The sequence below is a fragment of the Oncorhynchus tshawytscha genome, linkage group LG08, assembly GCF_018296145.1.
Source record: "Oncorhynchus tshawytscha isolate Ot180627B linkage group LG08, Otsh_v2.0, whole genome shotgun sequence".
Taxonomy (NCBI): domain Eukaryota; kingdom Metazoa; phylum Chordata; class Actinopteri; order Salmoniformes; family Salmonidae; genus Oncorhynchus; species Oncorhynchus tshawytscha.
The window spans coordinates 34,738,375-34,764,055 of record NC_056436.1 but is presented as its reverse complement, the minus strand read 5'-3'; the positions used below and the strand labels follow the sequence as shown (position 1 = coordinate 34,764,055).

Below are 25,681 nucleotides of genomic sequence, written 5' to 3'. Positions count from 1 at the left end.
CCTTGGTTCGCTCCAGACCTGACTGCCCTCGACCAGCACAAAAACATTCTGTGGCGGACTGCAATAGCATCGAATAGTCCCTGCGATATGCAACTGTTCAGGGAAGTCAGGAACCAATACACGCAGTCAGTCAGGAAAGCAAAGGCCAGCTTTTTCAAGCAGAAATTTGCAATTTCTGGGACACTGTAAAGTCCATGGAGAACAAGAGCACCTCCTCCCAGCTGCCCACTGCACTGAGGCTAGGTAACACGGTCACCACCGATAAATCCATGATAATCGAAAACTTCAACAAGCATTTCTCAACGGCTGGCCATGCCTTCCTCCTGGCTACTCCAACCTCGCCCAAGCCTTCCCAGCTTCTCCTTCACCCAAATCCAGATAGCAGATGTTCTGAAAGAGCTGCAAAACCTGGACACGTACAAATCAGCTGGGCTTGACAATCTGGACCCTCTATTTCTGAAACTATCCGCCGCCATTGTCGCAACCCCTATTACCAGCCTGTTCAACCTCTCTTTCATATCGTCTGAGATCCCCAAGGATTTGTAAGCTGCCGCGGTCATCCCCCTCTTCAAAGGGGGAGACACCCTGGACCCAAACTGTTACAGACCTATAGGCAGGGCAGGATGGATATCTAAGGTCTTCGAAAGCCAAGTCAACAAGATCACTGACAATCTCAAATCCCACCATACCTTTCCTCTGTGCAATCTGGTTTCCGAGCCGGTCACGGGTGCACCTCAGCCACGTTCAAGGTCCTAAACGATATCATAACCGCCATCGATAAAAGACAGTACTGTGCAGCCGTCTTCATCGATCTGGCCAAGGCTTTCGACTCTGTCAATCACCACATTCTTATCGGCAGACTCAGTAGCCTCGGTTTTTCTAATGACTGCCTTGCCTGGTTCACCAACTACTTTGCAGACAGGGTTCAGTGTGTCAAATCGGAGGGCATGTTGTCCGGCCTCTGGCAGTCCCTATGGGGGTGCCACAGGGGTCAATTCTCAGGCTGACTCTTTTATATATATATATATCAATGATGTTGCTCTTGCTGTGGGCGATTCCCTTATCCACCTCTACGCAGACGACACCATTCTGTATACTTCTGGCCCTTCCTTGGACACTGTGCTAACTAACCTCCAAACGAGCTTCAATGCCATACAACAGTCCTTCCGTGGCCTCCAACTGCTCTTAAAAGCTAGTCAAACCAAATGCATGCTTTTCAACCGTTCACTGCCTGCACCCGCATGCCCGACTAGCATCACCACCCTGGATGGTTCCGACCTAGAATATGTGGACATCTATAAGTACCTAGGTGTCTGGCTAGACTGTAAACTCTCCTTCCAGACTCATATCAACATCTCCAATCTAAAATCAAATCGAGAGTCTGCTTTCTATTTTGCAACAAAGCCTCCTTCACTCACGCCGCCAAACTTACCCTAGTAAAACTGACTATCCTACCGATCCTTCGACTTCGGCGACGTCATCTACAAAATAGCTTCCAATACTCTACTCAGCAAACTGGGTGCAGTTTATCACAGTGCCATCCGTTTTGTTACTAAAGCACCTTATACCACCCACCACTGCGACCTGTATGCTCTAGTCAGCTGGCCCTCGCTACATATTCGTCGCCAGGCCAACTGGCTCCAGGTCATCTACAAGTCTATGCTAGGTAAAGCTCTGTCTTATTTCAGTTCACTGGTCATGATGGCAACACCCTCCCGTAGCACGCGCTCCAGCAGGTGTATCTCACTGATCATCCCTAAAGCCAACACCTCATTTGGCCGCCTTTCCTTCCAGTTCTCTGCTGCCTGTGACTGGAATGAATTGCAAAAATCGCTGAAGTTGGAGACTTATCTCCCTCACCAACTTTAAACATCTGCTATCTGAGCAGCTAACCGATCGCTGCATCTGTCCATAGTCCATCGGTAAATAGCCCACCCAATTTACCTACCTCATCCCCATACTGTTTTTATTTATTTACTTTTCAGCTCTTTTGCACACCAGTATCTCTACCTGCACATGACCATCTGATCATTTATCACTCCAGTGTTAATCTGCTAAATTGTAATTATTCGCCTACCTCCTCATGCCTTTTGCACACAATGTATATGGACTCTTTTTTTTTCTACTGTGTTATTGACTTGTTTATTGTTTACTCCATGTGTAACCCTGTTGTCTGTTCACACTGCTATGCTTTATCTTGGCCAGGTTGCAGTTGTAAATGAGAACTTGTTCTCAACTAGCCTACCTGGTTAAATGAAGGTGAAATAAAAAATAAATAAATAATAGTAATGTACATAATGAACAATGTCTACACTGTATTTCTGATCAATTTGATGTTATTTTAATGGACAAAAAAATAGATTTTCTTTCAAAAACAAGGACATTTCTAAGGGACCCCAAACTTGTGTGTGTGTGTGTCACTATCCGTATAGCCAGAGCACCACAAGTTGAATTCCATGTGTTTAGCTGTGCTGTGGCTATGCCCTGCCTGCCTGTGGCTGAGTGATTGTGCGTGATCATGTCACAATGCCGTAGGCACAGCCCTGTCTGAACCCCCAGCCAGCCCCATTATGCCGTAGGCACAGCCCTGTCTGAACCCCCAGCCAGCCCCATTATGCCGTAGGCACAGCCCTGTCTGAACCCCCAGCCAGCCCCATTATGCCATGCTAGTTCTTCTTTGTTTATGTGTGTGAATGGCTCCGCAGAGACCGCATGCCATTGCCAGCCAGAATAAGGACATGGAATGAAACATCTCAAGCTATATTATGTAATCTGGTGAAGTAGCCTGATATTTCCTTGTACAATTCCTGAATGGGAGTGTCCTCATCAGTGCCAGGTTTTATGTCGTGATCCATTTGTTGTCCTTTTTATCTTTCAGCATGAGATGTATTTCTAGATGTTTATCTACTATTGTAACATCTCACACTCTGCGGTCTGATTGGCTGTTCCTAAGAAGTAACATTGACATGTCAGAATGTTAGTGTGTAGAAGGGAAAGAACTGGCTCTGTAGATGACACGCTGTAACAGAGAGGCAGGTTACATAAGACTGGCTGGGATGGAGAATGATGTTTAAACACATGCACAGTTTTAGTCCTGCACACTTCAGCTTGTTGAAATTTCACTCTCAATCCCTCTGTCCTTTATCGCGCCACACACACACACACACCCTGTGGTTATTATTACAATAAACACAAAGCAGTGTTTTTAATCCACCCGAGCCCCTTACTTCCTTAGTAATTACTATACCTCAAAGTCCCCCCACCCTCCATTCTTCCCTGTATGGCACCGCACCTTTCAATAGCTGCCTGTGTGAGTTCCCTTTAAACAAACACAATTGGTAAAGCCTCTGATATTTCCTGTAGTTAGGTGTCTGGAGGAATTGAACTTCTTATTTTACACTACTTCGAAGCTTCTTGAATTTTCTTAAGGATTTAATCCTACAATTCCTGCCTACACTAATATGTGTTCTTGAGCTGTTGCAGTTGGGTTATAAACTGAGGGAGAAGGATGAATCCTGCAGAGAAACGTGTTAGCTATATTTGTAATGTAACCAGTGTTGGGTGTTCACAGTGGAGTCCTGGGCTCTGTATAGCAGTAGGCAGACAGCAGTATGTAGGAAGTGTGTGGGTTGGCTCTACAGATGACTAATGCCTCTCAGTACATCTATATTCATTGTGAATCCTGTGAAACCATCAATGGCCTCCAGTGTTATTATGCAGATCGTAAATGCAGATGACATGAGGGGTTCTCTGTCACTAATGTATGCATAATCTGATCAAACATATCTAACAAATGCATTAATATTCTTGCTTAGTGATATTTGCTCCACTTCAGTTTTTGGCTCTTCCAGATTTGTAGTGATTTTCCACTGTATTGTAAGGGATGTGTATGCTTGTGTTTCAGATGGCTTGTGGAATCCAGACTCTCCTAAGGTGCTGAAGCTTGGGGTTCTGCCAGTGAAGGCCATGCTAGCTGTGGAGGGCCACGTCTGGGCTTCCTCTGGAGGACAAGTCTTCATCATTAGCACTAACCTGCACACTGTGGAGGTAACTACACCATCTCTTTATCTCACTTCCTGTATGGATCCCTGCCTCTTTCTCTGTCTCATAACTTTTATGTCACCTGGAGGGTGTCACACACACATTCACACTGTCATGGAGGTACTTGTCTTTCCTATCTCTATCTCGTAATCTCACCCTTTCTCGTAACTCTTATCTGTACCTGACCAAGTCTCCCGTGTCTCTGTGTAGTTCAGGATACTGAGGCTCATGTGTGAGAGAGAAAGCACAAATTCAATATCCTAGCTGCTTCCCAGTTTCAGGAAAAAGGAATGTAGGACACGCTCGTGGTGGTGTAAAGAACACCTTTTATTACAGTTCAACTGCTACAAAGTGGGGTGGTCCAACTTGCAGCTCCAATCTGCTATTCAAATATTATATTGCAAGGCCTCTATAAAAAATATATATATTAAGAGGTTGTGGTGTTGTACAAATATGAAGGATTTGAAGATGAAAATTGTGATGAACTCTGATTGACCTCTTGATCTGTTAGTTTAACTGAAATTGAAATTATTTTGTCCATAACTCATTGGAGTTTCCTTCTGCGGTTGCATAGATGTGGGTGTTGGTGCATTCATCACATTTTCTGGGCATGCTTCACATTTCTGTTCTGATATTCTACCGTCCCACACCATGCATCTGCTCTGCTCAGTCTCTCTAGAGCATCGCTGGTTCTGGTAGCTTTACTCTTAAAGAGACAGTGCTATCTACTGTTGATGTGGATATGTTGCTCCCTGCTATTAACTGTGAAACCACTAGATGAGGTGTGGTTGGATTAGAGCCTTAGACATTAGAATGTAGAACGTGGCCGGAGGGCATGTCACGTCTAGTTATGTATTTCTAGGTTACTAATTCTGGCCCAATCTCTGTGATATCATCTGCGCTTGGCTCTGGCTTAATTGCGTTAGAGCGGTGTAGAGGAACCTGGGAGGGGTCTCTCGCTCCCTCTCTCCAGGCCCGGAGCGTTTTGTGTTGTTCTCTGTCCGTCCTGGAGTCACAGTCCGAGTCACAAGCACCTGCTGTCCGTCCTGGAATAACAACATCCCTCCCCTCTGACACACAGTGACTCATAATCCAGTTAGTGTAATTAGGCTCATTACAGGACCACCTGCCTTTCTCCCCGAAAGCTTACACCCTGGCACCTACATGGGGAAAGGGGGGTGGAGGTAGAGCGGCAGGCAAAAAGGAACGAGTGGGAGAGACTGGGGTGAAGAGGAAGGAGAGAGACTGGTAGAGGAGGGGGAAGGGGGAGGATAGAGGGGTCATCTGGGAGGTTCAAATGTATGTAGGTTCAGTGACACAATACCTGATCTTGTTGTTAATACTGGAACCCTGCTGCGAGGCCTGTGAGACTGTCCTTGGCCAAGTAGAGTTTCCCTTCGTTAACAGGGATGAGGGAGATTCCATGCCACTCAGCTGATGGCTGTACAGTAGTGCCTCCCAGGTACTAGGCTGAGAAAATTGCAGGGAAATTACTTAAAAACAACTAAATCCACAATTGATATTCTTTCTGACTGATAGCAGTAGAACTGAGGCACAGAGTAGTCCATATTGGGTAAGCTGAAATGCCCTCAGTCATATTTGGCTTTGTAATTAGGTAAATAAAATCCAGGCAAGTTTATATCAAATTGTGGATCTATGAGAAGCAGACAGGACTTTCCTCATAGCTCATATTTCGAGTAAAGCTGATGTCGCTATTGTGTTCAGCACTGCCTACAGCAATCATGCAAATCAAAACACAATTACTACCTCTCTAATGTTTACTATTATGTCAATTGGAGTAACCTAGTCGATCTTGTATTATTTATGTATGGTTTCTCCAAATAATCCCTAGCCATAACAGTCAGTAACAGTAATATTATCGCCACTGTGTACCATTACTAGGATGTGGACAAGGCTCAGCATCTTAGCAGGCTTACTGTCAGTGTGTTGTCACAGCGTAGACAGTGCAGATGATCTGTCTGTCTCCACCCTCTGAAATCACTTGGACAGCTGTATTGTACGTGAAGACTACTCCTCAGTGACTCGGTGATGTGTAAATATACTGGCATGCTAAATACAACCATGTAAAAGGCATTTCCTGTGTGAGATTGTTGAAGAGACATGATTCTTCCTGATTGGTGGCTAAGTTAGTAGGGTTTTCTCCCTCTACTCTAAAAACAGACAACGCATTTGAAGAACTGAGCCATTTGGCTGTGCAGTATAATATCCTTTTTTCCTCTCTCCCCGTCAGAGGCAGTTGGAGGCCCACCAGGAGGAAGGCATGGTTGTATCCCACATGGTGGTGGCTGGGGTGGGTATCTGGATAGCCTTCAGCTCTGGGTCCACCCTCAGACTGTTCCACACGGAGACCCTGGAGCCTCTACAGGACATCAACGTCGCTACGCCTGTACACAACATACTGGCTGGTAATGATATCGTTGTCACAATTGTCACTTGTATGCCACAGCAGCACTTTCTGGCATGGTATTCAACACATGGTATGAACATCTTTGCTGCTGATACAAGACTCTCTAGTATAGTATAGGTCCTGCAAACTCATTTTCTCTAGTACAGTAGAACACAGGAGGCTGCTGAGTGGAGGACAGCTTATAATAATCACTGGAATGGCGTGAATGGAATGGTATCAAACACATAGAAACCATGTATTTGAGTTAAATTCCATTCCGTTCATTGCGTTCCAGCCATTACTATGAGGCTGTCCTCCCCAATTAAGGTGCCACCAACCTCCTGTGCAGTAGAACATACTTTCCTCATAGCAAAGCTCATAGCACAGCTTAACCACACACTCAAAGGTGAACCTTACCTTTAGGATGTCAGTATACAGTTACATTGCTGTGCTAACCCTCAGCCTGCAGTACTGTGATTTATGGGTAATGCTGTGGTCTTATCAACTCTGTTTGCACAAACCACCAACACCCATGTCTTTGTTCTCTCTGTGTGTCCTCTAAACCAAGTCACTCAGTGACTGGATCCTGGGAATTAACTGTTTATTTCTCAGCCAGAGCAGAGTAGTCCTCTCAAAGTAGAAGTGGATCGCTTTTGACAGTCAGTCGTCAGGTCTTCGTGTACTTGGTGGGTTTTTTCCCCAAATATACCCTCCACTTTTATCCAATGGTGCGGGTCTTTGTCATGATAAACGCAGTTTCAAAGGGCTGCCTCACACAGTGCCTGTCTGTAATTAGATGACATCACAGTCAGGTGTGTCCTCTGTGGTTGTGTTGTGACAGGTTGGTTGTTTCGGTCCTCTTCAAAGAGTCCTGGGGTAGACAAAAAACCTGAGAACCTCTCATTCTGGTCCTTTATTGAACCATCAAACATTCCTTAACTCAACATCATCCCATTCTCTACTAGGTTTTGTTTGGGGTGTGGGTGAGGGTAGAATACAAGTTTCAAGCCCCAATCTTGCAAAAATCTTGCTTGAGAAGAGGAGTGGTTGGGGTGGAGAGGGGAAAATTGAAAACTAGCTGTTATTGGCAGAGTGTTTTGGAACTCTCTTAGTTATTGGTCTATTAACCAATTTACTGCATGTTGATGTCACCATGGAAAGCCAAAACTCCTGTCCTTGCAAACCTGCTGTGGAACATTTTGCAAGACTGTTTAGTCATGAATGGCGAGTACAGACCAGTCGGACTGTGTAAAGCCGCTTTGGGTTGGATAAAGGTTCCCAGTACACAGTAATCTGTGTTATTTCCCCAGCGCTGGGTCTGAGTTTGGTTAATACCCTTTGGATCCAGAATTGGATTTAGCTCAAGCTTCTGGGGGGGGGCGGGGGGCGCGCGCAACAGAACTCCAACAGGAGTTGCCTACAGTCAACATACTATAATAACAGTATGTACTCTATGTACAGTCGGAATTAATATTACATTGTGTGTCATAATCCCATACAAGCACTATGATGTATGTACAGTGGGGACCAAAGTGATTGACACCCTTGATAAAAATGAGCAACAATAACTGCAAAGGAAAAGTCTATCACTCGCTCACCATTAACAATGTGTTTTATTTAAGTTCAAAGTTCAAAGAAAGATGTTTCAGGCCACAATGGCCTTCATTAGTTGCACCTCAATTTACATTGGTTCTGCACCCTCTTCTTTCAAAAATAACTGTAGAATATAAGACATTTCAAATACAAGCTATATTTTATGCTAGATTTTAGGGTGTAAATTGTATGTTTTATACTAATACAATATTGCTCAGAGAAAGAGTTTTGTTTAACAAGTAATAGTTTTTTTCTCAAATGTCAGGGTCAAATTATATGATCTTTGTTTGACCCTCTGCGACTTTTCTCACTCATCATTATTCAGGATTTATTCAGGATTATCCTTAATCAATGGTAGCATCCACATTAATGTAGATGTGTTAAGGAACATATTTTATTCTTATTTACAATAAAAGTGACTCCAAAATGACACTACATTATTTACCATTTATTTCTATAGGGCACAAAATGAATTTCAAATGCATCCAACACGTTTGTACAGTCATAAGCTTGATGTAGTCCTTGTGTGCTGGGAATATGGGACCGAATACAAAATGTTTGACTATTTTATTACAATCTTTAGGGGTGTCAATCATTTTGACCCCTACCTTTTTTGAGAAGAAAAAAATAGTATTACTTTTAAACAATCTCTCTCTCTCCTGATCAATTGTATTAGTATAAAATAATATAATTTACTTTTTTTTGGAGCATTAATATAGCTGTCTTTTTAATTATTTATTTTATACAGTCATTATTGCTCATCTTTATCAGGGGTGTCAATAATTTCAACCTCCACTGAATATATATAGTGTATGTAGTTACCTTCTCTGTTGCTACATCAGTTGCTGTTACCATAGTAACACACGTATTGCTACCGAGTCCTGTAACTTGGCGAAATCATACGTCGTTTGTTGTTTCAGTATGACAAGTTTGATTTGTCCTTTATGCTGGTGAAGCTCGCCTCAAACATCTTAGCGACGGCCAGATGGCAGTCAGAAAGACGAGCAGCAGACCAGAGTGAGGATCTCAATCAGAGCCAGCTGTGTTGTGAATAGTAATCTGTTGTCAGAGCTCTGTGTCCTACATCAGTCTAGAGGGGACTAGTCGTAATCTTTCTCTCCTATCTGTGGCTGCTCTTTAATATTGCTACAACGGCTCGGTTGGTTTGATTAGAGTTTTTGGGGTTTGATCCTGTATATTGTCAGTTTCAGCTGCTGGTCCTCTGTCATCAGCTGTACTGTAGTAACGTCAACCGTATTATAAGGGTTGCTCTGCGTTTTGAGGTTCCTGTTTGTCCACAGTTCCTCACCTCTGAAGTTGTCAAGTATTTTGAAGATGCCGTCCAGTCGACTGTTTTTGAGCTCAAGTTTGAATTCCATTATTTGAACTCTATTTGACTCTGCTGTGGAGTGTTTTATATAGTGACAGCTGCTGTGGCTCTGGATCAGTCGGTGTGTGTGTGGTGTGTGTGTGTGTGTGTGTGTGTGTCACCAGTAATGACTAACCTACAGTAACATATCGGTCTGAAGCATAATAAACAGTGCTATCGTTAGCTGAGTTCTGCCCATTGTTTATAAGCCCTAGACTGTGTGTACATAGTTGAGTATTTTACTGGCCTCATCCATTATTACCATAAGGTTTTGTGTACCCTATAAAATATTTACTTTCAAAGAGAGATTAGACACAAAGAAGTGCACCATATGGGAGTTAGATAATATTTGATAACCAATTTAAGCAGTTTAATGTAATATATTGCATTAGAGTAAGGGACAATATCATGGCTTCAAGTTACAGCAAACCTTGTGTTAAATCTTGGCATATGTCCCATCGTGCATGGTTTACTTGCATATAGTGCTCCAGTGTTTGATTATGCAATCGAATCAAGGCTTGCATAAACCTAAGGGTCTCTTAGGGATCACTTTGTGGTGGTTTGTGGAAAAGCAAGAGTACACTTTCATTCAGTACAGCATGCTTTCAATATCCAGTCAGTAACTAACCCTATCCTACACCTACCCTTCTGGGAAACTCAGCCCAACACCAATCTTGAGGTTGTGCAAGGGTTTTCAACACAGATGTGAATGATAAAGCCAGTCTGGAATAGTTTAATAAGACTCCTTGGTCCCATTAACTAATAAGGGACATCAACCACAGAGTTTCTCTTGAAGGAGAGACCTCAGACCAGTGACTTGAAAGACTTCCTCCTCTAGGCCAAGCAGGGTCTCTTACGGTCTGTGTGTATCACCAAAGAGCTGACTTCCTCTGATAACAGCACTGTGTTAATGCCCTATCTACAGTATCTCTCTGTCATGGGACTCTGTTTGTTTTCCTTCCTTAAAGTGGAACAGCCAACTGAACCAACCCCCACTGTACCACTTTGCCAGTTCTCTTCAACCATGGTTTGAACTGGCGGCCTGCACTGGCTAAACATCTGAATGTGATTTGTCAGGGCAAGTTAAGATTTCTCTCTGTGGAGGGAGTTGTATTGTATGCCCCTATAAGCCTGGATTTGTCTCCTGTTCTGGGCTTTTCCACAATGTTCCACCCAGGTACTTATTCTTCAGTTGTTGGCGGCTGCTGCTAGATTGATTGACTAGGCTTGAGAACGTATTGGATCTGCAGAGCCTGCTGACTCAAACCGTAGTGTCATTCAAGCCATTTGGAACTTCACTGGGCCACGGTGGGAGTGGTAGGGGACCGGACGATCAATACCTGTTGAGAGTGAAGGGTGATGGATGCTTGTTGATGTAGAACTGGAGTGTTTTATTTCAGACTCTGGATGGCACTCCAGATGCACCCATACATACTGTGTGAACAAACAACAGGAACCAAGACAGACTAACTACACACTATTTGTGTATTTACGGGGTTTCAGAAGTCTAGCAGAGAGCGGTAAGACAATGTGTGTTATGTGAACTAGGTTTCTCAGCAGTTTAGAGAAGTTGCAGACCTGCAGTTTGGCTTGTTTTAGGAAACACAGGTTCAGACAGGGGTTTTTAGTTGGGAGGGTGACGTCACCAAATATCTGGAAGGATTTCACGGTTGCTGGCATAGAATGGAGTGTTAAATGTCCTCCGTGCTCCAGGTGGGGTTGTCCTTCTCATGCTCGCTCATGTTGGAACGATCCCTCGTAAATCCTTTGATTGCACTGAGGAATTCCAGAGAACCGGTATTTGAGAGAACTGTGGTCTCTGAGTGTAATTAGGTTATAGCTGTTTTCATTTGAATTTCACAATGATTGCTCAAACGCCCATGCTTTGGTGATTCTTTTACAATACCTCCTCTGCCTCCTCCCTTAACAGTGTTTTGGTTTGGTCAATTTTGATTTGGGAAAATCTCCCAGAAACCCCGCTCGATATATGGTTTGTTTCTTCATTGTGTATTTGATGTTCCCTCGAAGACAAGTCTGTCGTGAGTGCAGGAGAGGAGGTTCTGTATCACTGGCTTTGTTCTTGCCTGATCTAAATACCCAGCCATGTGGACATTAATGGGGACAAACATGTTGAGGCCAGGAAACAACACCTCCAGACCCTTCATTACCGCACTAGCTCTGGGACTATCTTTCACCTCTCAGCATGGTTACCCTGCGGCCTTCACACAGGAAGAGATTGTAGGGTTGTAGCCTCTCTGTCGCTGGTCCCAGATTTTGGCCTGATATGAACCATTTCTCTAATGAGATGGGATCAGTGTTTAACTTCTTGCGTCGAGCCATCCCGGATCCGGGATCGTGAATACAGCCTCAAGCTCATTACCATAATGCAACGTTAACTATTCATGAAAATCGCAAATGAAATGAAATTAATATGCTAGCTCTCAAGCTTAGCCTTTTGTTAACAACACTGTCATCATCTCAGATTTTCAAAATATGCTTCTCAACCATAGCAAAACAAGCATTTGTGTAACAGCTAGCGCGGCTAGCATAGCATTTAGCGTTAGCATCAGCAGACAACATTTTCACAAAAACCAGAAAATCATTCAAATAAAATCATTACCTTTGAAGAACTTCAGATGTTTTCAATGAGGAGACTCTCAGTTAGATAGCAAATGCTCAGTTTTTCCTGAAAGATTATTTGTTTAGGAGAAATTGCTCTGTTTGGTGCGTCACGTTTGGCTACCAAAAAAAAACGAAAATTCAGTCTTCAAAACGCCGAACTTTTTTCCAAATTAACTCCATAATATCGACTGAAACATGGTAAACGTTGTTTAGAATCAATCCTCAAGGTGTTTTTCACATATCTCTTCATGATATATCGTTCGTTGAAAGCCTCCTCTCTCCTCTCAATCACTGGATGACTGCGTGCAGCTTGTAGATTACGCACCAATTTAGACAAAGGACACCGGGCGGACCCCTGGTAAATGTAGTCTCTTATGGCCAATCTTCCAATGATATGCCTACAAATACGTCACAACGCTGCAGACACCTTGGAGAAACGATAGAAAGGGCAGGCTCATTCCCGGCGCATTCACATAAGGAGACAATGGAAAACAGAGCCTCAAAAATTCTGCCCATTTCCTGGTTGAAGTTTCATCTTGGTTTCGCCTGTAGCATGAGTTCTGTGGCACTCACAGATAATCTCTTTGCAGTTTTGGAAACGTTAGTGTTTTCTTTCCAAAGCTGCCAATTATATGCATAGTCGAGCATCTTTTCGTGACAAAATATTGCGCTTAAAACGGGCACGTTTTTTTATCCATAAATTAAAAGAGCGCCCCCTATATCCAAGAAGTTAATATCTAACCCACCCCCAACTAGGGCTGTTATGGTGACCATATTACCGCCACACCGGAAGTCACAAGTAATTAGGCTTTTCCAAGCTCTGATGCTGATGGACATCAGTAGCCTACCGAACTTGCTAACTGCCTCAGCACTCTCATTGTCTCTCTAATCACTTAGCCATCAATGCAAATGTACTCTAATCAAATCCAACACATCACAAGAGCCCATGAGCTCATGTTGTGCAACATTTCTACTGGCCTTTTAAAAATAGGAGGATCTCATCAGCTTTCTATAGGCTAGGTCTACTATATTTATTCATCAACTTTCTTAATATTAAGCACATTGCTTTGCTTCACAACAGGAGTATAGCCTACCTGACTGGCATGAAAATAAACCATGGGGGAAAGTGTCCTCCATTCTCTATTTAAGTGCATTAGATGACATGTATTTTTTCCCGCTGCCCCTGTTCCGAGACAGGTGCATGATAATGGTCCATTCTAAATCAAAACTAATTCCCCACATATTATTTAGTATATGTAAAGACAATATTAGTTGCGTCCCCCATATGCCAAATGTTTCGATGAGGTTTGTATCACAACTAAAGTGGCCAAATAACCTTTCAAAATTAAGCACATTAATATGCTTTACAACTAATGTGGAGCCTAACTGGCATACATAGGTGGTGTGTGAGTTTTAAGTTTGGGGAAGATAATATTCACCCTGAAAATGTACCTTCTATAATAAAGCATTACATGCATAATAGCATTTGATTGCATTTTGGAACTTACTGCCATGTGCACATTGCTGTGCTTATAATGTGAAGAAATAGCCTATTCATTTATCAACGTTTTAAGCTAAAAGTTCTTATCTGCTGCATCAGCCTCATTGCTTTTAAAAGGTTCTTTGATGCGAGTGGTCCAATTAATTTGAGATCTATCGCATCTGACAATTGTCCCAGACTATGTTTGGAATATTTATCAATAGAATAGGTCAACTTTTGTACTATGGGGTATAGTAGATTGCCATAATCATAAAGCTAGTGCTTTTGCTGTTTGTTAGGCCTACTCATCTTGTTGGCTGACGAAAAGTACATGTGGACAGTTAAAATATGAAGGATGCGCACAGTTGCGTCCCTGACGTCTGTCTTCATTTGTAGCCTACTTAGCTGAGATGGATGCCTGTGAGAAGAACCCCATCACATGACGGGCATTGGCTAATAAGAATTGAGATATTTTGAGAGAGCCATGTGGGTGAGAGGTGCTTCGGAACATGCAGCGGGGAAAGGGGAATTATAATGAATATACTCAGCCCAGGGACACACTGGCCACAAAAGGCATGGATGTTTTTAGGGGGCATTATGGCCACACTAGGGGGATGCCGCCGGGAAATTCAAGGTATTATCAAGTGTTTGTCTAATTCTGAATGAGAGACTGATGAAGTGTGTACAGCCTGCGCAAGAAACAAAGCAGAGCTCATGCCTTTCATGCAACATTTATGAAATTATCATTAGTTGCATTATTTAGCCTTAGTGTATATTAAACATCAAACATATATAGCCCAATGTTTTGTAGAACAACTAAAGTTGTATAAATGACTCTAAATTAAGCATATAGGAGTGCCTGTTTCCTGGTTAACCGCTCAACACAGAATAGCTGCATGTGCGCACTCCCTCCAGAAATCGTTTGCAGAAAAGATCCTTTCTATTTTATTCAGTTATGTTCAATTGTATTTTTCATACTATAAAATAATATACAATAATGCAAATCTTGTCTGCTAAATGAACTAGTGTAGCCCACATGGCTTTGCCAGAGCACGGCTTAACATAAGGACAACTCAGAGTATGCTATTCTGTTATTCTGAAATAGACAACATTTTCTTCATGTTTCTTTAGACCTGTCTAAAATATATAATGGATTTATTGTGATGGTGTAGGCTATATTACATGGATTGATTTGAGTTTTTAAAAGATGTTCCAAAGGTCAACATCAGTGGATTGTGGGCTATGTGTGGAAGCCAGCAGATGCAAATATGTTTATGTAAAGTACCGGTCAATTACCAGGAGGCCGACCAGTTATTTGCTTGACAAACACCGGCTGGCAAAATGTCATGACCGCCACAGCCCTACCCCCCTGCTAGTGTACTGTACAGTCGTGGCCAAAAGTTTTGAGAATGACAAATATTCATTTTCAGTCTGCTGCCTCAGTTTGTATGATGGCAATTTGCATATACTCCAGAATGTTATGAAGAGTGATCAGATGAATTGCAATTAATTGCAAAGTCCCTCTGCCATGCAAATGAACTGAATCCCCCTAAAAACATTTCAGTGCATTTCAGCCCTGCCACAAAAGGACCAGCTGACATGATGTCAGTGATTCTCTCGTTCACACAGGTGTGAGTGTTGATGACGACAAGGCTGGAGATCACGCTGTCAGGCTGATTGAGTTTGAATAACAGACTGGAAGCTTCAAAAGGAGGCTAGTGCTTGGAATCATTGTTCTTCCTCTGTCAACCATGGTTACCTGCAAGGAAACACGTGCCGTCATGATTGCTTTGCACAAAAATGGCTTCACAGGCAAGGATATTGCTGCCAGTAAGATTGCACTGAAATCATCCATTTATCAGATCATCAAGAACTTCAGGGAGAGTGGTTCAATTGTTGTGAAGAAGGCTTCAGAGCGCCGAAGAAAGTCCAGCAAGCGCCAGGACCGTCTCCTAAAGTTGATTCGGCTGCAGAGGCACCACCAGTACAGAGCTTGCTCAGGAATGGCAGCAGGTAGGGGTGAGTGCATCTGCATGCACAGTGAGGCAAAGACTTTTGGAGGATGGCCTGGTGTCAAGAAGGGCAGCAAAGAAGCCAATTCTCTCCAGGAAAAAACATCAGGGACAGACTGATATTCTGCTAAAGGTACAGGGATTGGACTGTTGAGGACTGGGGTAAAGTCATTTTCTCTGACTCCCCTTTCCTATTGTTTGGGGCATCTGGAAAAAAGCTTGTCCGGAGAAGACAAGGTGAGCACTACCATCAGTCCTGTCTCATGCCAACAGTAAAGCATCCTGAGGCCATTAATGTGTGGGGTTGCTTCTCAGCTAAGGGAGTGGGCTCACTCACAATTTTGCCTAAGAACACAGCCATGAATAAATAATGGTACCAACACATCCTCCAAGAGCAACTTGTATCAACCATCCAGGAACAGTTTGCTGACGAACAATGCCTTTTCCAGCATGATGGAGCACCTTGCCATAAGGCAAAAATGATAACTTAAGTGGCTCGGGGAACAAAACATCGATATTGTTGGCAGCCCACCTCTTGAGGATTGACCACAAGTTCTCAATGGGAAAAAGGTCTGGGGAGTTTCCTGGTAATGGAATCCTCAGACCTTATTCCCATTGAGAACTTGTGGTCAATCCTCAAGAGGTGAGTGGACAAACAAAAACCCACAAATGCTGACAAACTCCAAACATTGATTATGCAAGAATGGGCTGCCATCAGTCAGGATATGGCCCAGAAGTTAATTGACAGCATGCCAGGGCGAATTGCAGAGGTCTTGAAAAAGAAGGGTCAACACTGCAAATATTGACTCAGTGTCAACTTCATGTAATTGTCAATAAAAAGCCTTTTTCACTTATGAAATGCTTGTAATTCCATAGTAACATCTGACAAAAATATCTAAAGACACTGAAGCAGCAAACTTTGGAAACTAATATTTGTGTCATTCTCAACTTTTGGCCACGACTGTACTATGGGCTTAATGTTTTCTATCTGCACCCCCTGCCTTGCTAGTGGAATATCAGTGTGGACTATAGGCCTAATGTTTTCTATCTGCACCCCCTACTGTAATCCAGCGTGCTAGTTGTGGGGGATAAGTGCAGATCAAAGTAGACGTCTGGTGTGGGATCAGGAACAGGCCCGGGCTGTGTTGATGCTGGTCCCGGTTTATTTTGGTTTGGGCTATGGGTGGGGAACTTCAAATATTATGAAAGGAGGAAGTCAAGAAATGCACCCCTGTGTGTGTGTGTGTGTGTGTGTTTCTGGTAACTGTGGACCCTCATTGTAAGCACATGTGCAGAGATGGGTTTTTCTGTGCTGGGTGTGTAGTTTAGTGACTGACTGACTGACCGGCTGGTACTGTAGACTCAGGACTGATGTTCTTCAGAGGGGTGAACTCTGGGTGTCGGGCAGATGGATGGGGGGGAGGGGGGTTGTTATGGGAGGGAGGTGACTCGAGCTGCAATGTATAATGGGTAGTGCCACTCACAACTGGAGCCTTGACAGGCTCTCTCAAACAGAGTTATAGCTGTCCGTATTGAGTGTTTTGTCAAAATGCTTTTGCACATTTGTCTGTTCACTCTTTGTAGAGTGACGAGCTTGTTCCCATGGTAAAGTTAATATGTAAATGAGTGCCAAGTTCCACATAATAAGTCACTAAACATTGTTCGTCAGAAGACACAATTTATCACCGTCCTCTGAAGGTGCATTTAGCTTAACAATTACTGTGTTTACAGTACAAAGTGACATTTCATACTGAATTGATTTGTGACTGAGGGGGGAGGACAGGACACACATAGTCCTTTCTGTCCCAGCGAGCTCCAGGCTTTCTGAATAGAACCACAATTGCTTGTTTAATTACCACATTACGGTTCACTCATTCTCTTATACTTTTTTGTTTTGTTTGTGTGACTCAAAGTGGACTATAATCGAATAGTGAGGAGTTTAATTGTTTTCATTTTTTATTCCTGCTTCTCTTTCGGTTGCCCGGGAGACCATTGGCTGTTAAGCGGTATTGCCCTAGTAACCTCCCCACACACAGAGCAGAAATACCTCCCTCTTTTCAACTGTACTCTACCACAGCTCACAGGAAGTGGCCAATCGAGTGTTCTTTTTCATTTCTGAGACATGATTCTACTTCTGAATCTCCTACTGTGTTATGGTGTGAGGTCAAACGGCTTGACTCCAGAAATCGTTCTTGAAGGTCAACTATTACCTATTTTAATATCAACTTTTTTTCCCTCATAATTTGACAAAACCATGTGGTCAGAACATTTTGTGCAATACTACAGCGCACTGGATTACTTCTCTCTACAACTTCTTCCAGAATGTAATTAATATTCTGCAGATTCAGGTTATGACGATGTGTATTTTCTGGCCATAGGAAACCAGAGGGTCTCTGTGAGCAGTCTGCTGGTATGTCATGGTCTGCTGCTGGTGGGGACCAACCTGGGGGTGACAGTGGCCCTCTCTGTCCCTCGACTACAGGGCATCCCTAAGGTCACAGGTGGGTGCATCTTCATCTGAAGATTATTCCAGATTATCAAAACATCCCAATGATGATTTCTATGACAATCCATCCATTTGGTGTCATAGTTTTGGGGTTAAAGAGGGGATTTGGGAAGGGGTGCTTTAAGGACTTTGATAGCCAATAGTATGTCATTGTAAATGGAGCACAACATGGATTAATGGGCCTCAGTCATTATCCTTCAGGTCCCAGCCCTGCCTGGTTAGTTTAGTGTAGCCTTTCTCACAATGATACTGTCTCTTAATTGATATAATGACTCAAAGCCAATTTCCGTGTGCCTCCGGTCTACAGAATTCTTGGTCTCTGGAGGCTTCTGCCAAAAGCCGGCAACTTCAAACATATGTAGTTATTACCAGTATTATCCAGTAACGTTAGCTGTTGATTAGTGCATTTGTATGTGTGTATGGAGTAATGTGTGTCTGGATATTTGGATGTCGTAGGACGGGGCATGGTATCTTTCCATGCACACCACGGCCCAGTGAAGTTCCTCACCATGGCAGCCGCCGTGTGCAACCGGCCCTCAGGCAACTCAGACAGCCCAGGCAGCAGCCCACCCAGCCAGCCAGGGGACACCCAGGACGGGGAGGCCTCCCCACCTCCACCCCCAGGCTCCACACCCAGTCCTGCTGCTACTCAGGGCCGGGGAGTGTGGCTGGGGGAGGCAGGCTGCTCCTCCATGGCCCTCCATGACTCCCTGTCCTCCTCCTGTGGCTCCCTGGCTCTGTCACAGGGCTCTCTGGAGCACGGGCCTGAGGACGGGGCCATCTATGACCTGGTCAATGACCCAGCCAATCACCAGAGGGGCAGGAGGGTCAAGAAGGTGGACGTCAGCTCTCTGCTTGTGGTGTCGGGGGGGCTGGGTCACCGCAGGGTCAACAGGAAGAGCAAACAGTCCCGCCAGGAGGAGACTGTGTCCACCATTATGGTGTGGCAGATCCCTCTTCTCAACATGTAAGAGACTAAACTACCACAGTGCAGCAAGGTGAGTGGGACCATAGTCACTGCAGTAGTCACTAGTGTTAATGGTTTAATAACCACTCATAAGTCAATAGTAATCATCCTTTCAAGTCTCCCCATACTCCTCCTCATGCTCTTATTGTCTCTTTCTCTTCAGGGTGAAGACTGAGGGTGCTGCAGTTCCTATTTGAAGTCAGTGACACAACTCCAAAGGATGTCCATTGCCATAGTTGTCTGGACTTTGGGCTCAGTCAACTCAACCATGTGTCTTAGAATGAAAAATACTTCAGAGGGCATTCCATAAACAGTTTGAAGAGTTTCTTATGGGGTCTCCCACCCAAAAACCTATAGCCTTATGTACACGTGAGACATTCCCATTGGGTCAATGCCAAGGGATCAATACACTATAACCACTTTTTCATGGAACCTGACTTTGCTTACAGCATCCAATACCTGAACCGTTAACACCATGGTGGAAGATGAGTCCAGTGAAGAGAACATGGATATGTAGAAAAACCACTGAAATGGCCTTAATGTCATTCTTACGATGTCATTTTCATAGAGGACCGATGAAATGTTACTTGTCTTCAGTTGTTATAACATGGCTAATATATTCTATGTACTGAGACGTTGGGCCAGATCATCAGTGTCAATGGCACAATAATACATCGGGGCAGATGCGGGTGCAGTATGAAAATGGACACGTAGACATCAGAAATTCCCAGTTTCCTATGTGGACCGAAGTTGAGAGACAAGTTGACTTCATCTCTGTGGCTTTGAACAATGTCTACCCTGACACTTCCACTGTTAGGTAAAGGCATATTCTGTGGGGCCAAGGCCCTGATATTATGATCATCTCATTGCGCCAGTCTATGTTCTATGAATTGGGTCTAGATATGCTTACTTGTTTGTTATTGGGTCAGGGAGAGGTCCTTTGCAATGGTGTCCTTATTTCACTGGAACACTAAAGCTGAACGTTTCCTTGTAGTTGCCATCAGGGGGCTATGGAGGGTGAGTGTTTCTGATAGGTATGATGGGACTTCCTGGCTGGCCAGGTTTCCTGTAGATCCTAAATGGAGGGAGAGTCGCTAACTGTTACCAGATGAAAATAAGTAGGGGTTGTTACTTGCCCAAATAAATGTGTTGTCACTAAAGGGTATTTAAAAAAAAAAAAAAAAAAATGTAAATGATAAAAAGCTTTATACTTTTGTCACATTTTGTATGTACTTCTGTTGCGTATATTAACACATCTATAAACAATGTTTTATTCAACAGTTTTATGGATATTTTCTTTACATACTGTGTCTAGGTTTGTATTAATCTAGCTTTAATGTATGCATGCTCAGTTTGCTCACCTTATATCAACAAAAAGGAAATACTGGGAGGTGCACTAGTTCACATATGCTGCCAGTATGTATAGCCTTGGGTGTTTGGTTCAATGCCAATCTCTAAGTTCACCTCTCCACACTGAACATCAAGGGTCTTTCTGTATTGTTTGCATAACTACATGTTGCGAATGCACTAGTTTAGACCTTCAGAAGAACACAGGTACTAACTATACCATACAATCAAAGCAACTCCAAACAAAAAACTTGTATGGTTTGTATTTTGAGAAATGAAGGAGAAAGACTGCAAGGAAATGGTATACAAGGATGGGGAGTAACTGATTACATGTAATCTGATTACAAAAAAAGGCTCAGGTTACATCTTCTTTTGAATAAGTAGATTACTTTTAAATGAAAAGGACATTTGTGGAAGAATACATTGACACCTTTCTGTTTTCTCAATGACATGCAATTCAGCATTGAAAAAAGGTGCATGTTTAAGCTTGTTCCACCTGAGCGAATCTGACCACAAGTCAGAGACAACTTTGAGACACCAAATGTGTTTGATGGATCCTTTTGTCTTCTTATAATGCCTCTTAAAGGAAAATTCCACCCAAAAACAATCTATTGGTACTTGTTGCATTATTCCATTGTTGACATAATCCCAAAATGTTTTGCTTGTCAGCAATCAAGTTTTCAAAATATGTAACTTTCAAAATACAGAAATCATCCCCATATGATGCGGTTTTTGGGTGGAGTTTTCCTTTAAGGGGAAAGTAATCCAAAAGCAACAAAGTAATCAGGTTATGTTACTGAGTTTGGCTAATCCAAATGTTACGTTACAGATTGCAGTTTGGAACAGGTAACTAGGAACTGTAATGGATTACATTTAGAAATGAAAAAAAGAGACTAAGGCTTTGTTAACCTAACCTTCTGGATAATGTGCTGCTATCAATTCATGTAAGGACAATCTTTTGTGTAGTAAGAGTGTAGTAAGAACTGCGGGTGATGCAGTTCCTGAAGGATTTCAACATGTACTCTCATTCTCTCAGCTGGTCAGGATCTCATTTGTTTCATGCTGCCCACATAGTGTTACACAATCATGTTGAAATGTATTACTGTATTATCTGTGTTAACGCAAATATATTCTAGAACTTGAAGTTCAGTGTCCCTGCCTTATCCAAATGATTACCCTTATGCCATATTATTCCAGTAATAGTTTTCTGTCATCTAATGCGCTGTATCATGAACCCAAACATATCCCACAGGATGTCTCATTTAGCTAATGTCCTGATGACTATTCTGTCTTTTAGGGTCAAGTTCAACCACAGTGATTTAAGTAGGCTACAGACAGTATTTATTAACCAGTGAAGGTATACAGACCAGCAACACCTCAATAACAAATACTGTATCTAGGATACTGTATCAAACAAATACTGTATCAATTGTCTTGGACAATTGTGGCGTGCCTGGATTTGAACCTTTATTTTAATTATTTTCATCAAACTGTCCCCTTTTTTTCTTTTTCTGTCAGATGGTCCATGACCATCCTCAGACCGTTGCTTTAATTTTTGGTGGAATTCTCATTTCTTGATATCATACAGGATAAAATCATGCTATGTGTCACAATTGCGCACTGAACAGGGCCCCATCACCACAGAGCAATCCCAGGCTCGTGCCCTGTCTGACTGTTGTCATTCATCACACTGGGAGATGGCCTTGACTCACAAGCACACGGTTTGTTTTCTCGGATCCTGCATGGTTTCCATGGAGAACTGTCAATAGTCTGTGACAGCATGGCTGAGTGTGATTTCTCTCCTCACAGCGTGTGGATGTGTGTTGTGTGGCATGTCTGCTCCTCAAGATAATACTGCGGGACAATCGTGCATTATATTCTGAACATGGAAGATTTGTTGTGGCTATGGCTTGCCTTTTCTCTGTGTTCATCTGTCCCAGGCAGGAATGCTGCAGTGCAATCCATGGTGCTGATTGTACTCTGGTGCCCTTGTGTTGGCCCAGAGTGGCTCAGCTATTTTTATATGTAAAAGGCCAGTGGTTACGCTATGCAACCTCCAGAGAATGGGAAGATAAGGGTGCTGGATAAAACTGTCTCCGTCTATAACTGGGATACTGATATGAGACACACTGACATGTTATGCTATTTTAACTCCGTGAAGATGGTGGTTGTTTTGCTGGTTCTTAACCTTTTTTGTGTTGTTATTCTCACAAATTTAAGGGAAGCACTCGTTTGCGCGTAGTTTTTTTGCGTTTCCATTTGGGTTGAATTCATGTGTATATGTGTGTATATATAATATATATATATATATATATATATATATATAAATGTAATCATTTGCGAGACTGGACTGAAGGAGAGGGAGGCTTATTTACTGTGCCTTCAGAAAGTATTCACACCCCTTTACGTTTTCCACATTTCGTTGTGTTGCAGCCTGAATTTATAGGTTAAATTGAGATGTCACTGGCCCACACACAATACCCCACAATGTCAAAGAGGAATTATGTTTTTAGAAATCTTTACAACTTAATAAAAAATGAAAAGTGGAAATGTCTTGAGTCAATAAGTATTCAACCCCTGTTCTGGCAAGCCTACATACACTTAGGTTGGAGTCATTAAAACTTGTTTTTCAACCACTCCACAAATTTCTTGTTAACAAACTATAGTTTTGGCAAGTCGGTTAGGACATCTACTTTGTGCATGACACAAGTAATTTTTCCAACAATTGTTGACAGACAGATTATTTCACTTATTATTATTATTATTCACTGTATCACAATTCCAGTGGGTCAGAAGTTTACATACACTATGTTGACTGTGCCTTTTAAACAGCTTGGAAAATTTCTGAAAATGATGTCATGGCTTTAAAATTTTCTGATTAGGTTAATTGACATCATTTGAGTCAATTGGAGGTGTACCTGTGGATGTATTTCAAGGCCTACCTTCAAACTCAGTGCCTCTTCGCTTGACATCATGGGAAAATCAAAAGAAATCAGCAAAAACCTCAGAAAATAAATTGTAGACCTCCAAGTCTGGTTCATCCTTGGGAGCAATTTCCAAACTCCTGAAGGTACCACGTTCATCTGTACAAACAATAGTACGCAAGCATAAACACCATGGGATCACGCAGCCGTCATACCGTTTCTCCCATTATTCTCTGCAGATCCTCTCAACCTTTGCCAGGTTGGATGGGGAGCATCGCTGCACAGTTATTTTCAGGTCTCTTTTTATTTATTTTTTATTTCACCTTTATTTAACCAGGTAGGCTAGTCTTGAACACCTTTATTTAACCAGGTAGGCTAGTTGAGAACACCTTTATTTAACCAGGTAGGCTAGTTGAGAACACCTTTATTTAACCAGGGAGGCTAGTTGAGAACACCTTTATTTAACCAGGTAGGCTAGTTGAGAACACCTTTATTTAACCAGGTAGGCTAGTTGAGAACACCTTTATTTAACCAGGTAGGCTAGTTGAGAACACCTTTATTTAACCAGCTAGGCTAGTTGAGAACACCTTTATTTAACCAGGGAGGCTAGTTGAGAACACCTTTATTTAACCAGGTAGGCTAGTTGAGAACACCTTTATTTAACCAGGGAGGCTAGTTGAGAACACCTTTATTTAACCAGGGAGGCTAGTTGAGAACACCTTTATTTAACCAGGGAGGCTAGTTGAGAACACCTCCATTTGCAACCAGGTAGGCTAGTTGACACCTTTATTTAACCAGCCAAGATAAACCAGCATAGCAGTTTATTTAACCAGGGAGGCTAGAAACACCTTTATTTAACCAGGACTAAGAACACAGGGAGTTACACCTTTATTTAACCAGGAGGCTAAAACAAGTTCTCAAGTCCATAAAGCACAGTGTGAAAAAACACAGAGTAAAAAACAATTAAGTCCATAGCACAGTAGAAAAAAATAAAAAAAGGGTAGTCTATATACATTGTGTGCAAAAGGCATGAGGAGGTAGGTGAATAATTACAATTTTGCAGATTAACACTGGAGTGATAAATGATCAGTTGGTCATGTACAGGTAGAGATATTGGTGTGCAAAAGAGCAGAAAAGTAAATAAATAAAAACAGTATGGGGATGAGGTAGGTAAAAATGGGTGGGCTATTTACCGATAGACTATGTACAGCTGCAGTGATCGGTTAGCTGCTCAGATAGCAGATGTTTGAAGTTGGTGAGGGAGATAAGTCTCCAACTTCAGTGATTTCTCTCTGAGATATTCGATTGGGTTCAAGTCCGGTCTCTGGCTGGGCCACTCAAGATCATTCAGACTTGTCCCGAAGCCACTCCTGCGTTGTTTTGACTATGTGCTTTGGGTCATTGTCTTGTTGGAAAGTGAACCTTCGCCCCAGTCAGGTCCTGAGCGCTCTGGAGCAGGTTTTCATGAAGGATATCTCTGTACTTTTCTCCATTCATCTTTGCCTCAATCCTGACCAGTCTCCCAGTCCCTGCTGCTGAAAAACATCCCCACAGCATGATGCTGCCACCACCATGCTTCACTGTAGGGGTGGTGCCAGGTTCCTCCAGATGTGACGCTTGGCATTCAGGCCAAAGAGTTCCATCTTGGTTTCATCAGACCAGAGAATCTTGTTTCTCATGGTCTGAGAGTCTTTAGGTGCCTTTTGGCAAACTCCAAGCGGGCTGTTCGTGCCTTTTTACTGAGTGGCTTCTGTCTGGCCACTCTACCATAAAGGCCTGATTGGTGGAGTGCTGCAGAGATGGTTGTCCTTCTGGCACTTTCTCCCATCTCCACAGAGGAACTCTTGAGCTCTGTCAGAGTTATCAGGTTCTTGGTCACCTCCTTGACCAAGGCCATTCTCCCCGTGATTTCTCTGTTTGGCCAGGTGGCCAGCTCTAGGCTGAGACTTGGGTGGTTACGAACTTCTTCCATTTAAGAATGATGGAGGCCACTGTGTTCTTGGGGACCTTCAGTGCTGCAGAAATGTTTTGGTGCCCTTCCCTAGATCTATGCCTGACACAATCCTGGATCTCGGAGCTCAATGGACAATTCCATCGACCTCACGGCTTGGTTTTTGCTCTGACATACACTGTCAATTGTGGGACCTTATATAGATGTGTGTGTGTCAAATTATTTCCAATCAAAATAATTTACCCCAGATGGACTCCAAGTTGTATAAACATCTCAAGGATGATCAATGGAAACAGGATGCACCTTAGCTCAATTTTGAGTTTCATAGCAAAGGCTCTGAAAACGTATGTAAATAAGGTATTTCTATTTTAATTGTTTTATGCATTTGAAAATATTTCTAAAAACCTGTTTTCGCTTTGTCATTGAGGTAGTGTGTGCAGATTGGAAGAAAAAAAATATGTA

General features: G+C 42.8%; 1 protein-coding gene across 4 annotated transcripts in view; it reads left to right on the top strand.

Annotated features, from left to right (window-relative positions):
- The window catches only part of LOC112256566 (rho guanine nucleotide exchange factor 10-like), a 99,367-nt gene extending 79,090 nt beyond the window's left edge, over positions 1-20,277 (top strand). For all 4 annotated transcript variants that reach the window (XM_042325463.1, XM_042325462.1, XM_024429888.2 and 1 more), the window contains 5 exons: positions 3,905-4,047; positions 6,293-6,467; positions 17,903-18,025; positions 18,487-19,028; positions 19,161-20,277. In XM_042325463.1, coding sequence (XP_042181397.1) covers positions 3,905-4,047; positions 6,293-6,467; positions 17,903-18,025; positions 18,487-19,001 — 956 coding nt within the window. In that variant the 3' untranslated portion in view covers positions 19,002-19,028; positions 19,161-20,277. The remainder of the gene's footprint in view (positions 1-3,904; positions 4,048-6,292; positions 6,468-17,902; positions 18,026-18,486; positions 19,029-19,160) is intronic.
- The last annotated feature ends 5,404 nt before the right edge of the window (positions 20,278-25,681 follow it).